General features: G+C 43.6%; 1 protein-coding gene across 1 annotated transcript in view; it reads left to right on the forward strand.

Annotated features, from left to right (window-relative positions):
• Positions 1 to 18,825, forward strand: part of OTULINL (OTU deubiquitinase with linear linkage specificity like) — a 150,115-nt gene that overhangs the window by 102,987 nt on the left and 28,303 nt on the right. The window contains exons 2-4 of the mRNA XM_069728916.1: positions 1,101 to 1,242; positions 1,328 to 1,365; positions 1,452 to 1,543. Coding sequence (XP_069585017.1) covers positions 1,101 to 1,242; positions 1,328 to 1,365; positions 1,452 to 1,543 — 272 coding nt within the window. The remainder of the gene's footprint in view (positions 1 to 1,100; positions 1,243 to 1,327; positions 1,366 to 1,451; positions 1,544 to 18,825) is intronic.

The raw sequence follows: 18,825 nt of genomic DNA on the forward strand, positions 1-18,825 counted from the left end.
ATTTTGTTATTTCCCCCTTCCTAGATTATGATACTATATAGGCATCATAATTTTTAAATATTGTCTTAATAAATCACAATTGTCTTTTAATATTCCTTGGTAGTTTTTGGCTATGCAAACCATGGTCTTTTGTTCAAATAATATATCTGTAAGTGAAGGTCCTGCTGACCTGTCAATCGCTGTGTTGGGCAGGTTTGGCAGCCAATGAGGGTTCTTGTGCTATTTAAATCTTCATTATCACTTGCCAGTTACTATTTTGTACACCACTTTATTAAGCTTACAATGGACCCTTTTAATTGTTCCCTGGTTACTGTCCTTGTACACTCTTAAAGGGAACCTGTCACACCCTCAGGCGTTTGTAACTAAAATAGCCACCTTGTGCAGCACTGATGCTGCATTCTGTCAAGGTGGCTCTTTTAGTTATGCTCCCTGCACACGCTGAAATAAGCGCTTATAAAATGTGTCCCCTCATACCGTGAAATCGTCTCTGGTGCGGGTCTTTCCCCCCTAATCAGACGCAGCACAGCCGTCACTCCGGGCCTGTGCGCGCCAGGCGCCGCCTCCTCTTGCTTCATTAGCGTCCCTGGCGCCTGTAACTGCGCATACCTGGAAAAAAAATACTTACAGCGCAGGCTTCGGGAACGCTAATGAAGCAACAGGAGGCAGCGCCCGGTGCGCACAGGCCTGGAGTGACGGCTGTGCTGCGTCTGATTAGGGGGAAAAGACCCACCTCCAACACGGCTCTTTTAGTTACTAACGCCTGAGGGGGGTGACAGGTTCCCTTTAACTCATTAAATACCTTTCTGGACTTGACCACAGAGAAGTTTTATTATCTTCTGCCTCACATCTTTGTCTTAACCTATGGACTATTCTGGTTTTGGCTACCAATATTGTTGTTGTCCTTGACTTTCTGGTTCTGACCATCCTAGCTAACAGCATTTTCTCAATCGGCTCCACTATCCTGGAAGTAAACCAGGTACCTTAGCAGAAAAGAACAGATCGCTTCACAGGGGTGAAAGAGTGAATACCAAACTGCACTTGAAACCTGCTGAGGTGTCTCTTCTTCAAAAGATAACATTAGCTGTTTATCTTTACTTTAGAGACTTCTATGGAACATTCATGGATGTCTTCCATTCAAGAGATTATAAAGAAATCATGGAACCAAGTACGCCAATGTCTTCTTCTAGCTGTGGCAATGCTGTTCATGATGTGGCAACACTTCAAAGCCTTCATTGCATTGTGGTATGTTATTCCTTCCTGCATCTCGGCAATTTCCACATGTTCCTCCCTCGCAACCATTTCCAATAACTTGTCTGCTTAATTTCAGGTGTAGTATTTCTTGCCAAGGACATTCTAAAAATAAAAGTGAGTATGACATTTCTCTTTAGATGACTGTAGGTCAAATGCTTGTTGTGAGAAATCTTATTGTTCTTGTTTTCATCTGTGTTCAGGAAACCTGAGTGTGAATGCAGAAGTCGACTTGATCTCATATTGTTCTAACAAATGGAAAGGGGAAGCCCTTAATGCTAAGCAGATGCGGAAGGTAAACCTTATAAATTCTCCTCCTCGCCTACATTGTTCTTTTTCTACAATGGAAGCAAATGAAAGAATTAAAGAGTTGATTACCTTCACGTTGTCACACATGAAGGCTTAAGATACAAGTCCCAGCACTGGGTATATTTCTGGCATATAAACATTTATACACCACTTGTTTTAATGACATTGAAATACATGATAGAAATAAAGTTCAGATAGCTTAAATTATTCTCCCTCCACAATATCTGTTACCAGATTTCATTATACAAACTGCATACCGTATATAATTTGACAGATCTCTTAGGACTGATGAGGCTGGTTTACTAACTTTTAAAGTCAATGTCAGAATGGCTGTACAATCCTTTTTAACCCCTTAGCGACCGCCGATACGCCTTTTAACGGCGGCCGCTAAGAGTACTTAAACCACAGCGCCGTTAATTAACGGCGCTGTGGAAAAAGTCCATAGCGCCCCCCAGAGGCCGATTTTCACCGGGGTCTCGGCTGCCGAGGGTAGCCGAGACCCCAGAGAACATGATTCGGGGTGGTTTTAACCCACCCCGCATTTGCGATCGCCGGTAATTAACCGTTTACCGGCGATCGCAAAAACAAACAAAAAAAAAAAGCGATCTCTTTTTAATTTCTCTGTCCTCCAATGTGATCGCACATCTGAGGACAGAGAAAAGGGGTCCCAGGTGGCCCCCCAATACTCACCTAGCTCCCCCGATGCTCCTCGTGTCTCCCGGTGGGCGCCGCCATCTTCAAAATGGCGGGCGCGTGCGCAGTGCGCCCGCCGGCCGGCACCGGGATAATCTTTGGGGTCTCAGCTGCCGGGGGTAGCCGAGACCCCAAAGAGCATGATCGGGGTCGGTATTACCGACCCCTGTTTTGCGATCGCCGGTAATTAACTGTTTACCGGCGACCGCAAAAAAAAAAAAAGAAGTAAAGTGTAATTCTCTGTCCTCTGATGTGATCGCACATCAGAGGACAGAGAAATAGGGGGATTCGGGGACCCTAGCATACTCACCTAGGTCCCTGGATCCTCTTGCTGCTCCTCCTGGCAGAAGAACATGGCGGACGCATGCCCAGTGCGCCCGCCATCTGTCTCCATCTGTCGGCCGGCAGGAGAACAGCAGTTGGGGCTAAAATTAGGGGTAGGGTTAGGGGTAGGGTTAGGGTTAGGGTTAGGGGTAGGGTTAGGGGTAGGGTTAGGGGTAGGGTTAGGCGTAGGGTTAGGGTTAGGGGTAGGGTTAGGGGTAGGGTTAGGGGTAGGGTTAGGGCTAGGGTTAGGGTTAGGGGTTGGGTTAGGATTAGGGGTAGGGTTAGGGTTAGGGGTAGGGGTAGGGTTAGGGCTAGGGTTAGGGCTAGGGTTAGGGCTAGGGTTTGGGCTAAATTTAGGGTTAGGGTTGGGGCTAAATTTAGGGTTAGGGTTGGGGCTAAATTTAGGGTTAGGCTTCTTTCACACTTACGTCGGTACGGGGCCGTCGCAATGCGTCGGCCCGACATACCGACGCACGTTGTGAAAATTGTGCACAACGTGGGCAGCAGCTGTAGTTTTTCAACGCATCCGCTGCCCAATCTATGTCCTGGGGAGGAGGGGGCGGAGTTACGGCCACGCATGCGCGGTCAGAAATGGCAGATGCGACGTACAAAAAAACGTTTCATTGAACGTTTTTTTGTGCCGACGCTCCGCCAAAACACAACTGATCCAGTGCACGACGGACGCGACGTGTGGCCATCCGTCACGATCCGTCGGCAATACAAGTCTATGGGCAAAAAACGCATCCTGCGGGCACATTTGCAGGATCCGTTTCTTGTCCAAAACGATGGATTGCGACGGAATGCCAAACGACGCAAGTGTGAAAGTAGCCTTAGGGCTAGGGTTAGGGTTGGGGCTAAAGTTAGGGCTAGGGTTGGGGCTAAAGTTAGGGTTAGAGCTGGGGTTAGGGTTAGGGTTTGGATTAGGGTTGGTATTAGGGTTAGGGTTGGCATTAGGGTTACGCTTGGGATTAGGGTTAGGTTTGGGATTAGGGTTAAGGTTAGGGTTGTGATTAGGGGTGTATTGGGATTAGGGTTAGGTTTGAGGTTAGGTTGAGATTAGGATTAGGGGTGTGTTGGATTTAGGGTTTTGATTAGGGTTATGGTTAGGGTTGACATTAGGGTTGTTTTGGGGTAAGGGTTGTGATTATGGTTAGGGTTAGTGATTAGGATTATGGATCAGGTTGGAATTAGGGTTAGGGGTGTGTTGGGGTTAGGGTTGGAGCTAGAATTGGGGGGTTTCCACTGTTTAGGTACATCAGGGGGTCTCCAAACACGACAGCCAATTTTGCGCTCAAAAAGTCAAATGGTGCTCCCTCCCTTCTGAGCTGTGCCGTGCGCCCAAACAGTGGGTTACCCCCACATATGGGGCATCAGCGTACTCGGGATAAATTGGACAACAACTTCTGGGGACCAATTTCTCTTGTTACCCTTGTGAAAATAAAAACTTGGGGGCTACAATATCTTTTTTGTGAAAAAAAAAATATTTTTTATTTTCACGACTCTGCATTCTAAACTTCTGTGAAGCACTTGGGCATTCAAAGTTCTCACCACACATCTAGATAAGTTCCTTGGGGGGTCTATTTTCCAAAATGGGGTCACTTGTGGGGGGTTACTACAGTTTAGGTACATCAGGGGCTCTGCAATCGCAACATAATGCCCACAGACCATTCTATCAAAGTCTGCATTCCAAAACGGCGCTCCTTCCTTCCGAGCTCTGCCGTGCGCCCAAACAGTGGTTTACCCCCACATATGGGGTACCAGCATACTCAGGACAAATTGGACAACAACTTTTGGGGTCCAATTTCTCTTGTTACCCTAGTGAAAATAAAAACTTGGGGGCTAAAAAATCTTTTTTGTGGAAAAAAAAAATTTTTTTATTTTCACAGCTCTGCATTATAAACTTCTGTGAAGCACTTGGGCGTTCAAGGTTCTCACCACACATCTAGATAAGTTCCATGGGGGGTCTAGTTTCCAAAATGGGGTCAATGGTGGGGGATTTCTACTGTTTAGGCACATCAGGGGCTCTCCAAACGCGACATGGCGTCTGATCTCAATTCCAGCCAATTCTACATTGAAAAAGTAAAACGGCACTCTTTCTCTTCCAAGCTCTGCGGTGCGCCCAAACAGTGGTTTATCCCCACATATTGGGTATCGATGTACTCAGGAGAAATTGCACAACAACTTTAGTGGTCTAATTTCTCCTGTTACCCTTGTGAAAATAAAAATTTGTGGGCAAAAAATCATTTTTGTAGAAAAAATGCAATTTTTTTTTTCACGGCTCTACGTTATAAACTTCTGTGAAGCACATGGGGGTTCAAAGTGCTCGCCACACATCTAGATAAGTTCCTTAAGGGGTCTAGTTTCCAAAATGGTGTCACTTGTGGGGGGTTTCCACTGTTTAGGCACATCAGGGGCTCTCCAAACGCGACATGGCGTCCAATCTCAATTCCAGCCAATTCAACATTGAAAAAGTAAAATGGCACTCCTTCTCTTCCAAGCTCTGCGGTGCGCCCTAACAGTTGTTTACCCCCACATATTGGGTATCAGCGTACTCAGGAGAAATTGCACAACAACTTTTGTGGTCTAATTTCTCCTGTTACCCTTGTGAAAATAAAAATTTGTGGGCAAAAAGATAATTTTTGTAGAAAAAATGCGATTTTTTTTTTTCACGGCTCTACGTTATAAACTTCTGTGAAGCACATGGGGGTTCAAATTGCTCGCCACACATCTAGATAAGTTCCTTAAGGGGTCTAGTTTCCAAAATGGTGTCACTTGTGGGGGGTTTCCACTGTTAAGGCACATCAGGGGCTCTCCAAACGCGACATGGCGTCCAATCTCAATTCCAGCCAATTCAACATTGAAAAAGTAAAACGGCGCTCCTTCACTTCCAAGCTCTGCGGTGCGCCCAAACAGTGGTTTACCCTCACATATTGGGTATCGACGTATTCAGGAGAAATCGCACAACAACTTTTGTGATCTAATTTCTCCTGTTACCCTTGTGAAAATAAGAATTTGTGGGCGAAAAAATCATTTTTGTGTAAACAAAAGCGATTTTTTATTTTCACGGCTCTACGTTATAAACTTCTGTGAAGCACTTGGGGGTTCAAAGTGCTCACCACACATCTAGATAAGTTCCTTAAGGGGTCTAGTTTCCAAAATGGTGTCACTTGTGGGGAGTTTCCACTGTTTAGGCACATCAGGGGCTCTCTAAACGTGACATGGCGTCCGATCTCAATTCCAGCCAATTCTGCATTGAAAAAGTCAAACGGCGCTCCTTCACTTCTAAGTTCTGCGGTGCGCCCTAACAGTGGTTTACCCCCACATATGGGGTATTGGCGTATTCAGGAGAAATTGCATAACAAAATTTATGGTTACATTTCTGTTTTTACACTTGTGAAAATAAAAAAAATGGTTCTGAATTAAGATGTTTGCAAAAAAAAGTTAAATGTTCATTTTTTCCTTCCACATTGTTTCAGTTCCTGTGAAGCACGTAAAGGGTTAATAAACTTCTTGAATGTGGTTTTGAGAACCTTGAGGGGTGTAGTTTTTAGAATGGTGTCACACTTCATTATTTTCTATCATATAGACCCCTCAAAATGACTTCAAATGTGATGTGGTCCCTAAAAAAAAATGGTGTTGTAAAAATGAGAAATTGCTGGTCAACTTTTAACCCTTATAACTCCCTAACAAAAAAAAATTTTGTTTCCAAAATTGTGCTGATGTAAAGTAGACATGTGGGAAATGTTATTTATTAACTATTTTTCGTGACATATCTCTCTGATTTAAGGGCATAAAAATACAAAGTTTGAAAATTGCAAAATTTTAAAAATTTTCGCCATATTTCCGTTTTTTTCATAAATAATCGCAAGTAATATCGAAGAAATGTTACCACTAACATGAAGTACAATATGTCACGAAAAAACAATCTCAGAATCAGCTGGATCCGTTGAAGCGTTCCAGAGTTATAACCTCATAAAGTGACAGTGGTCAGAATTGCAAAAATTGGCCTGGTCATTAAGTACCAAATTGGCTCTGTCACTAAGGGGTTAAAATTATTCCCACTTGATTTTAAAATAAGTAATAAGTCTAGGTAGGACAGGACTGATAAGAAGCTCATTTTAACATGAGACACAAATACTTTTAAAAATGATTAAAAAGCTGTTCTGACGAGGAATTTCAAATTAACCATATCAGCCTCAAAGGGTGTTAAAGAGCTTATGTATATATTGTGAAATATATTGTTTCTATATATGATATTGTATTAGTTCTGACACTAAGGCACCGACTCATTAAGACTGGTGTTTCGTATGCCGGTTTTAATGATGAGTGACCGGAGTAAAATGCGCTTAATTCATTAAGAGGGATGGAAAAGAAAGAGAATTCCAGCATCGAAATCTTCAGTAAAAACACTTTTTGTTAGAGAAATAGTTAAAAAGTTGCAATTCCAAAGCCAACTGTGATATGTAATGAGTTGACTAAAGACATTTTCTTGCCATGGGGTAATGTGGTATTAGTATCTGAACCACTGACGGACACAGACAGAAAAGGGCCCCTGTGCAAGAACAATATATGGGCCCTTTGCAGCCCAAGAACTTCTAAAAATGCAAAATTGCTTTGGAGATGTAAATGGGCCCCTTACCTCTTGGGCCCCCTTGCAGCTGCACAGGTTTCACCAATGATTTGTCCGCCCCTGGGCTGATTCCCCCCCACCAATCTCAAAATTTTCACCTATTTTTAGCAAAAAATTTTGAGTTTATCATAGTCATTTGAGCCCAAATCAAAAGTGGAAGAAAAAAAAACAGAGTATATATGAAGGAAACAGGAACAGGAACAGGAACAGGAACAGGAACATTTTTTGCAAAAAACGTATCAACCAAATACCCTGTTTTTTACATCTTTTACTAGCACTTGCGGATTACTGCAACATTTTTTCAAACTGAGTGTTTTTGGTTTTACTATTCTCTTTTGTGTCTTCAGGTTTCTTGGTGGTGTGTGAACATGATCATACAGACTTGTTCACTGTGCAAGTAGCCCATGTGTTCCTGTTTCCATAATTGTTCTCTTGTGTCTACAAGACTGGGGAGTTCCACCACTCCTCTTGGGCTATCTGCACAATAGCTGTTCTACCCTGTATGCACACATGGATTTTTCCTCTCTGAACCCTGTTCACACAGGTTATATACAGGTGATCAGGTTTTTAAATACATCAGATAGGGATTGCATACATTAGTTAGGACTGCTCTGATAAGGGTATACCGTGAAGATTGGTAGAGCAGCTTAGTATACATTTTTTGCAAAAAACGTATCAACCAAATACCCTGTTTTTTACATCTTTTACTAGCACTTGCGGATTACTGCAACATTTTTTCAAACTGAGTGTTTTTGGTTTTACTATTCTCTTTTGTGTCTTCAGGTTTCTTGGTGGTGTGTGAACATGATCATACAGACTTGTTCACTGTGCAAGTAGCCCATGTGTTCCTGTTTCCATAATTGTTCTCTTGTGTCTACAAGACTGGGGAGTTCCACCACTCCTCTTGGGCTATCTGCACAATAGCTGTTCTACCCTGTATGCACACATGGATTTTTCCTCTCTGAACCCTGTTCACACAGGTTATATACAGGTGATCAGGTTTTTAAATACATCAGATAGGGATTGCATACATTAGTTAGGACTGCTCTGATAAGGGTATACCGTGAAGATTGGTAGAGCAGCTTAGTATACATTTTTTGCAAAAAACGTATCAACCAAATACCCTGTTTTTTACATCTTTTACTAGCACTTGCGGATTACTGCAACATTTTTTCAAACTGAGTGTTTTTGGTTTTACTATTCTCTTTTGTGTCTTCAGGTTTCTTGGTGGTGTGTGAACATGATCATACAGACTTGTTCACTGTGCAAGTAGCCCATGTGTTCCTGTTTCCATAATTGTTCTCTTGTGTCTACAAGACTGGGGAGTTCCACCACTCCTCTTGGGCTATCTGCACAATAGCTGTTCTACCCTGTATGCACACATGGATTTTTCCTCTCTGAACCCTGTTCACACAGGTTATATACAGGTGATCAGGTTTTTAAATACATCAGATAGGGATTGCATACATTAGTTAGGACTGCTCTGATAAGGGTATACCGTGAAGATTGGTAGAGCAGCTTAGTATACATTTTTTGCAAAAAACGTATCAACCAAATACCCTGTTTTTTACATCTTTTACTAGCACTTGCGGATTACTGCAACATTTTTTCAAACTGAGTGTTTTTGGTTTTACTATTCTCTTTTGTGTCTTCAGGTTTCTTGGTGGTGTGTGAACATGATCATACAGACTTGTTCACTGTGCAAGTAGCCCATGTGTTCCTGTTTCCATAATTGTTCTCTTGTGTCTACAAGACTGGGGAGTTCCACCACTCCTCTTGGGCTATCTGCACAATAGCTGTTCTACCCTGTATGCACACATGGATTTTTCCTCTCTGAACCCTGTTCACACAGGTTATATACAGGTGATCAGGTTTTTAAATACATCAGATAGGGATTGCATACATTAGTTAGGACTGCTCTGATAAGGGTATACCGTGAAGATTGGTAGAGCAGCTTAGTATACATTTTTTGCAAAAAACGTATCAACCAAATACCCTGTTTTTTACATCTTTTACTAGCACTTGCGGATTACTGCAACATTTTTTCAAACTGAGTGTTTTTGGTTTTACTATTCTCTTTTGTGTCTTATATATGAAGGAAGAACTTAAATTTCACCTTCTCCTGGATTAACATCTGCCTTTGGCTCAACACACTCCAAAATTACAGCTTAGCATTTCCCAAAAAAGGCTGTGTATGAACCACAACATTCCTCAGTTTGCTAATTATGTAATCATGATGCCCCTGGACTCACTGCCTGCTTAGAGGGTTAGAATGTGAGTAGGGGGCATCTTGGCCTCTTGGCCTATTAGGCTCGCGAAGCTGTAATTGGCATAAATCATGGTTCTAAAAAGCATAAAAGTTTTTTAATCGGATACAATAGTGTCAAGTTTCAGTGTGATGTTGCACAGAACCTGCAATCTGGACCAGATTCCCTTTTAGTTCACGGGTCTGGGAAAATCGATGGTCTGGTCTGAGACCTGTATGCATTTAGGTGGTCTGGTGCCAATTTCTTTTCTACTCTTAAAAATCTTCCTCATTGCCCATCTCAAAAGTTGTCATGTATATTTTTAAGCAGCTTTGATGTGTCAGCCATAGTTTTGCAGTGTACATGTTCGTTTTTAGCTAGTTGTGCGTGAACCTTTTACAAGACAACTAGCTACTGTACACATATCTCTGATAGCTGCGGTAATATCTTATTTAGTCATCCCTGAAGGCTAATAGCACATGTAAACTGCATAAACGTCTATAAAACTATGCATCCAGTTTATCCACGAACAATATGTATCATATAAAACACAAGACCCAAGGATAAAAGGCACAAAGTGAGGATGCAGCTAATTTTACTGGCAATAGATGGATGCTCAAATGTTCTCTGAGGCAGTTACATAAGGAAAGCTTTCACGTCCATTACTGACTGCATGACTGGAGCTATGGCTATAACCACAGACTTTATTTGCTGTTTCAACTCTCACTTAGCAAATATAAAAATCTCATTAAATGGTTAATGTCACCTGATTCATTCATCTGCCTAACCACGGGCAACGTGAATCCGAGCCTGGCTGTGTTATTGCACGTATGCTTTTCTATGAAAAGCTACGGTGTTACATATAATAAAACTTGTTTAATGATGCGGCTGTGGGTGGCATTAAACTAGTCTTGGCTTTGCCTGTGGACTCCAGCTGGGCTTCTCCACTCACCACTCTAGGTGATGACAGGTCTCCTCCATGGGTGTACATAGGGAGAGAATTGTCAACCAACTAGACCAATTTTAGAAAAAGTCAGATTAGTGTCATCTCTAACTACCAATGGTCCATGGCCGGATCTGTAAGCTATGTTTTCTCTAAAACATTGGAGCGTTTCATAGGAGAGTATACCTCACTGCAATCATACAACCAGGGTCTGACTCATGCTTGAATAGACTGAGGTTCCATGTAATATTCCTTCAAGTCCCAATTCAAGCTAGCTGCTTATTCCTTCAAAGTCAGTAGGGTGGTGACCATGCTTGTGCACAGGCCACCTGAGGTAATTGTAGCACACCATTGATTGTTTTGGTAAAGCAAAACTCTCAGCCTGCTTTGTGATCTGCTTATTTCAATGAGTGAGGAGGGCATTCTCCACATAATTGAAGACTAGCTGTTCACAAGGAGAGAAGATATATCCACACCAAAACCAGTCTATATGCTGATGCTTGTGAGTAAAGTAGTTTGTGACCACAGAGACGATGAGGAGACCAGTGCCTGTGTGTATGGGACTGATACATGGTAACTGTGTGAGTAGGTCGCAAGAGTGATGTTCTGTTAGGTTAATGGTGTGTTATTAGTGTCTATTGCTAATATTACATAGCACTATAACAGGTTTTCCAAGCACCATACATGTGATCTATTTACATCTCCTCTTGGAGCCCAAACCACTTTCTTAATTGTATTCCTATTTACTCAATGCTGTTTTAGCACCACAGAGCTCCCATCCATGTTAGCATTGAATAAAGCATGCTGAGTGCATAAATTAAATTATATATTAACTTCCTCTCCGTCCTTGGATCTGTAAGTCCCCCAGGTCTTGAGCGTACAACTTTAAGAAGCACCGTTATACTGATTAACATGACACCTTGGGTGATGAAATCCATCTTGTGGTTGCTGTTTAATCTTTATTTTCAGTTTTGAGTTAATGATATGCTCGTGCTCCGGGGCGGCCTGTGGGGGGTCTTCATGTGGTGCTGTGCTTACATATTCATCTGTATAACTTCTGACAGGTCACTGATCCCTCAGTGACCTGCCCCCTATTTTACATTATCTATCTAATTGTCTAAGGGTCACTTCAGTCTGTCTGTCACGGAAATCCCGCGTCGTTGATTGGTCGCGGCCAGCCGGCCACGACAAATCAGCGATGGGCACAGTCCGGCCGCAAATTCGCCCTTCCCTACTCCTTTCCAGTCAGTGCCCCCTCCCTACTGCCCTCCAGTCAGCGCCCCCATAGCGGTTTAGCAGTCTGTTAAACGGACTGCATTACACCGTGGCGTAACACAGTCCGTTAACGCTGCTTTTAACCCTGGGTGATCAACTTTTTACTATTGATGCTGCCTATGCAGCATCAATAGTAAAAAGATCTAATGTTAAAAATAATTAAAAAAAATAAAAAATCATTATATTCTCACCTTCCGGCACCTTTCCCGCTACTCGTGATGCTCTGGTCCCAAGAATGTATTGCGGCAATGACCGGAGATGACGTAGCGGTCTCGCGAGACCGCTACATCATGACGTGTTATTGCCGCAATGCATTCTTGGGACCGGAGCGTCGAGAAGAGCATCGCTAAACGCCTGGGCTGTTTTTTATTTTAATTATTTTTTTAACAGGGATATGATGCCCACATTGCTATATACTAAGTGGGCTGTGTTGGCTACTACGTGGGCTGTGTTATATACCGCATGGGCTGTGTTATATACTACGTGGACTGTGTTATATACTACGTGGCTGGGCAATATACTGCGTGGGCTGTGCTATATGCTACTATACATATTCTAGAATACCCGATGTGCTGGAATCGGGCCACTATCTAGTGAATGTTATATAAATATATGTATCATTGTAATCAGTATAACGGCGACTACCTGACACTGTCTGTAGGTTACTGTGCACAATCATGTTGACAGGTTCTCTTTAACCCCTTCCCGACCCATGACGCCACGTAGGCGTCATGAAAATCGGTGCCAATCCGACCCATGACGCCTATGTGGCGTCATGGAAAGATCGCGTCCCTGCAGATCCGGTGAAAGGGTTAACTCCCATTTCACCCGATCTGCAGGGACAGGGGGAGTGGTAGTTTAGCCCAGGGGGGTGGCTTCACCCCCTCGTGGCTACGATCGCTCTGATTGGCTGTTGAAAGTGAAACTGCCAATCAGAGCGATTTGTAATATTTCACCTATTATAACGGGTGAAATATTACAATCCAGCCATGGCCGATGCTGCAATATCATCGGCCATGGCTGGAAATACTAATGTGCCCCCACCCCACCCCACCGATCGTCCCCCCAGCCCCCCGATCTGGCCGGTACACTGCTCCGGCTACCCTCCATCCAGTGCTCCGCTCCCCCCCCGTGCTCTTGTCCGCTCCCCCCGTGCTCCAATCACCCCCCCGTGCTCCAATCACCCCCCCTGCATTCCGATCCACCCCCCTGTGCTCCGTTCCACCCCCCGTGCTCCGTTCCAGCCCCCCCGTGCTCCGTTCCACGCCCCCGTGCTCCGTTCCATGCCTGCCGCGCTCCGATTCCCCCCCCCCCCGTGCTCCGATCCCCCCCCCGTGGTCCCCCCCACCCCATCATACTTACCGATCCTGCCGGGGTCCCGTCCGTCTTCTCCCTGGGCGCCACCATCTTCCAAAATGGCGGGCGCATGCGCAGTGCGCCCGCCGAATCTGCCGGCCGGCAGATTCGTTCGAAAGTGCATTTTGATCACTGAGATAGATTATATCTCAGTGATCAAAATAAAAAAAATAATAAATGACCCCCCCTTTGTCACCCCCATAGGTAGGGACAATAAAAAAATAAAGAAATTTTTTTTTTCCACTAATGTTAGAATAGGGTTAGGGTTAGGGGTAGGGTTAGGGTTAGGGGTAGGGTTAGGGGTAGGGTTAGGGGTAGGGCTAGGGTTAGGGCTAGGGTTAGGGTTAGGGGTAGGGTTAGGGGTAGGGCTAGGGTTAGGGGTAGGGTTAGGGCTAGGGGTAGGGTTAGGGCTAGGGGTAGGGTTAGGGCTAGGGTTAGGGTTAGGGGTAGGGTTAGGGCTAGGGGTAGGGTTAGGGCTAGGGTTAGGGTTTCGGTATGTGCACACGTATTCTGGTCCTCTGCGGATTTTTCCGCTGCGGATTTGATAAATCCGCAGTGCTAAACCGCTGCAGATTTATGGCGGATTTACCACGTTTTTTTCTGCGCATTTCACTGCGGTTTTACAATTGCGATTTTCTATTTGAGCAGTTGTAAAACCGCTGCGGAATCCGCACAAAGAAGTGACATGCTGCGGAATGTAAACCGCTGCGTTTCCGTGCAGTTTTTCCGCAGCATGTGTACAGCGATTTTTGTTTCCCATAGGTTTACATTGAACTGTAAACTCATGGGAAACTGCTGCGGATCTGCAGCGTTTTCCGCAGTGTGCACATACCTTTAGAATTAGGCTATGTGCACACGGTGCGGATTTGGCTGCGGATTGGCCGCTGCGGATTCGCAGCAGTATTCCATCAGGTTTACAGTACCATGTAAACATATGAAAAACCAAATCCGCTGTGCCCATGGTGCAGAAAATACCGCGCGGAAACGCTGCGTTGTATTTTCCGCAGCATGTCAATTCTTTGTGCGGATTCCGCGGCATTTTACACCTGTTCCTCAATAGGAATCCGCAGGTGAAATCCGCACAAAAAACACTGGAAATCCGCGGAAAATCCGCAGGTAAAACGCAGTGCTTTTACCCGCGGATTTTTCAAAAATGGTGCGGAAATATCTCACACGAATCCGCAACGTGGGCACATAGCCTTAGGGTTAGGGTTGGAATTAGGGTTGTGGTTAGGGTTGGGATTAGGGTTAGGGGTGTATTGGGGTTAGTGTTGGAGGTAGAATTGAGGGGTTTCCACTGTTTAGGCACATCAGGGGTCTCCAAACGCAACATGGCGCCACCATTGATTCCAGCCAATCTCGTATTCAAAAAGTCAAATGGTGCTCCCTCACTTCCGATCCCCGACGTGTGCCCAAACAGTGGTTTACCCCCACATATGGGGTATCAGTGTACTCAGGATAAACTGCGCAACAATTATTGGGGTCCAATTTCTCCTGTTACCCTTGTGAATCTAAAAAAATGCTTGCTAAAACATCATTTTTGAGGAAAGAAAAATGATTTTTTATTTTCACGGCTCTGCGTTGTAAACGTCTGTGAAGCACTTGGGGGTTCAAAGTGCTCACCACATATCTAGATAAGTTCCTTGGGGGGTCTAGTTTCTAAAATGTGGTCACTTGTGGGAGGTTTCTACTGTTTAGGCACACCAGGGGCTCTGCAAACGCAACGTGACGCCCGCAGACCATTCCATCAAAGTCTGCATTTCAAAAGTCACTACTTCCCTTCTGAGCCCCGGCGTGTGCCCAAACAGTGGTTTACCCCCACACATGGGGTATCAGCGTACTCAGGAGAAACTGGACAACAACTATTGGGGTCCAATTTCTCCTGTTACCCTTGGGAAAATAAAAAATTCTGGGCTAAATAATTATTTTTGAGGAAAGAAAACGTATTTATTATTTTCACGGCTCTGCATTATAAACTTCTATGAAGCACTTGGGGGTTCAAAGTGCTCACCACACATCTAGATAAGTTCCTTTCGGGGTCTAGTTTCCAAAATGGGGTCACTTGTGGGGGGTTTCTACTGTTAAGCCACATCAGGGGCTCTGCAAACGCAACGTGACGCCCACAGAGCATTTCATCAAAGTCTGCATTTCAAAACGTCACTACTTCACTTCCGAGCCTCGGCATGTGCCCAAACAGTGTTTTACCCCCACATATGGGGCATCAGCGTACTCAGGAGAAACTGGACAACAACTTATGGGGTCAAATTTCTCCTGTTACCCTTGGGAAAATAAAAAATTGCAGGCTAAAAGATCATTTTTGAGAAAATAATTTTTTATTTTTATTTTCATGGCTCTGCGTTATAAACTTCTGTGAAGCACTTGGGGGTTCAAAGTCCTCACCACACATCGAGATTAGTTCCTTTGGGGGTCTAGTTTCCAAAATGGTGTCATTTCTGGGGGATCTCCAATGTTTAGGCACACAGGGGCTCTCCAAACGTGACATGGTGTCCGCTAATGATTGGAGCTAATTTTCCATTTAAAAAGCCAAATGGCGTGCCATCCCTTCTGAGCCCTGCCGTGCACCCAAACAGTGGTTTACCCCCACATATGAGGTATCAGCGTACTCAGGAGAAACTGGATAACAACTTATGGGGTCCAATTTCTCCTGTAACCCTTGGGAAAATAAAAAATTCTGGGCTAAATAATTATTTTTGAGGAAAGAAAACGTATTTATTATTTTCACGGCTCTGCATTATAAACTTCTATGAAGCACTTGGGGGTTCAAAGTGCTCACCACACATCTAGATTAGTTCCTTTGGGGGTCTAGTTTCCAAAATGGGGTCATTTCTGGGGGATCTCCAATGTTTAGGCACACAGGGGCTCTCCAAACGTGACATGGTGTCCGCTAATGATTGGAGCTAATTTTCCATTTAAAAAGCCAAATGGCGTGCCATCCCTTCTGAGCCCTGCCGTGCACCCAAACAGTGGTTTACCCCCACATATGGGGTATCAGCGTACTCAGGACAAACTGGACAACAATATTTGGGGTCCAATTTCTCCTATTATCCTTGGCAAAATAGGAAATTCCAGGCTAAAAAATCATTTTTGAGGAGAGAAAAATTATTTTTTATTTTCATGGCTCTGCTTTATAAACTTCTGTGAAGCACCTGGGGGTTTAAAGTGCTCAATATGCATCTAGATAAGTTCCTTGGGGGGGGTCTAGTTTCCAAAATGGGGTCACTTGTGGGGGAGCTCCAATGTTTAGGCACACAGGGGCTCTCCAAACGGGACATGGTGTCCACTAACAATTGGAGCTAATTTTCCATTCAAAAAGTCAAATGGCGCGCCTTCCCTTCCGAGCCCTGCCGAGTGCCCAAACAGTGGTTTACCCCCACATATGAGGTATCGGCGTACTTGGGAGAAATTGCCCAACAAATTTTATGATCCATTTTATCCTACTGCCCATGTGAAAATGAAAAAATTGAGGCGAAAATAATTTTTTTGTGAAAAAAAAGTACTTTTTCATTTTTACAGATCAATTTGTGAAGCACCTGAGGGTTTAAAGTGCTCAATAGGCATCTAAATAAGTTCCTTGGGGGGTCTAGTTTCCAAAATGGGGTCACTTGTGGGGGAGCGCCAATGTTTAGGCACACAGGAGCTATCCAAACGCGACATGGTGTCCGCTAACGATGGAAATAATTTTTCATTCAAAAAGTCAAATGGCGCTCCTTCCCTTCCGAACCTTACCATGTGCCCAAACAGTGGTTTACCCCCACATGTGAGGAATTGGTGTACTCAGGAGAAATTGCCCAACACATTTTAGGATCCATTTTATCCTGTTGCCCATGTGAAAATGAAAAAATTGAGGCTAAAAGAATTTTTATGTGAAAAAAAAGTACTTTTTCATTTTTACGGATCAATTTGTGAAGCACCTGGGGGTTCAAAGTGCTCACTATGCATCTAGATAAGTTCCTTGGGGCGTCTAGTTTCCAAAATGGGGTCACTTGTGGGGGAGCTCCAATTTTTAGGCACACGGCTGCTTTCCAAACGTGACATGGTGTCCGCTAAAGAGTGGAGCCAATTTTTGATTCAAAAAGTCAAATGGCGCTCCTTCCCTTCCAAGCCCTGCCGTGCGCCCAAACAGTGGTTTACCCCCACATATGAGGTATAAGCGTACTCAGGACAAATTGGACAACAACTTTCGTGGTTCAGTTTCTCCTTTTACCATTGGGAAAATAAAAAAATTGTTGCTAAAAGATAATTTTTGTGACTAAAAAGTTAAATGTTCATTTTTTCCTTCCATGTTGCTTCTGCTGCTGTGAAGCACCTGAAGGGTTAATAAACTTCTTGAATGTGGTTTTGAGTACCTTGAGGGGTGCAGTTTTTAGTATGGTGTCACTTTTGGGTATTTTCAGCCATATAGACCCCTCAAACTGACTTCAAATGTGAGGTGGTCCCTAACAAAAATGGTTTTGTAAATTTCGTTGTAAAAATGACAAATCGCTGGTCAAATTTTAACCCTTATAACTTCCTAACAAAAAAAAATTTTGTTTCCAAAATTGTGCTGATGTAAAGTAAACATGTGGGAAATGTTATTTATTAACTATTTTGTGTCACATATCTCTCTGGTTTAACAGAATAAAAATTAAAAATGTGAAAATTGCGAAATTTTCAAAATTTTCGCCAAATTTCCGTTTTTATCACAAATAAACGCAGAATTTATTGACCTAAATTTACCACTAACATGAAGCCCAATATGTCACGAAAAAACAATCTCAGAACCGCTAGGATCCGTTGAAGCGTTCCTGAGTTATTACCTCATAAAGGACACTGGTCAGAATTGCAAAAAACGGCAAGGTCTTTAAGGTCAAAATAGGCTGGGTCATGAAGGGGTTAATCTTCTCAGCCACAAGCTCTAGTGATGTCACTGGCAGAATTCTGTGTACTAGATTTGTATTCCAGGATCTCACTACAGGCAGATTATACTGTTAGAAATATACTGCTGTGTATAATGGATGTGTTTTTATTATAGAGGGAGAAAAAGAGATTTTTTAATCCTGTAAAATTACTCATAATTTACAAGAAAAAAATACTTCATAATGAAAAAAAAGTCATTTTAATGTATTTTTTTAAAATACTAAACATCACAAATCACAAATAATATGGACATATTTGGTGTCCATGTAATCGTAACGATTCGCACAACACAGTGATGCGATTATTTACAGGGATTGGTAAATGGCATAAAAAAGCGTGATTTATATTTTTTTGCTGTTAAACCCATAAAAAATGTAATAAAATTGTAATGATGAGGCCGTGCTCACGCATAACGTAAATGCTGCATTCTTTCTACTGCTTTATTTCCGTGCCAGACAACGTAGTAAGAATCTTATCTGATTATAGAGTACTAGCTATTGAACCCGTTCTATGCCCAGGTGGCGAGCATTTATATTGGTATATGGTCTCCATCCTGGTATGTGCTGCTCCATCCTGCGTCCCCATCCTGTCATGTGCTGCTCCATCCTGCGTCCCCATCCTGTCATGTGCTGCTCCATCCTGCGTCCCCATCCTGTCATGTGTTGCACCCATCCTGCGCCCCCATCCTGTCAAGTGCTGCACCCATCCTGCGTCCCCATCCTGTCAAGTGCTGCACCCATCCTGCGTCCCCATCCTGTCATGTGCTGCACCCATCCTGCGTCCCCATCCTGTCATGTGCTGCACCCATCCTGCGTCCCCATCCTGTCATGTGCTGCACCCATCCTGCGTCCCCATCCTGTTATGTGATGCACCCATCCTGCGTC

The sequence above is a fragment of the Ranitomeya imitator genome, chromosome 6 (genome assembly GCF_032444005.1).
Source record: "Ranitomeya imitator isolate aRanImi1 chromosome 6, aRanImi1.pri, whole genome shotgun sequence".
Classification (NCBI taxonomy): domain Eukaryota; kingdom Metazoa; phylum Chordata; class Amphibia; order Anura; family Dendrobatidae; genus Ranitomeya; species Ranitomeya imitator.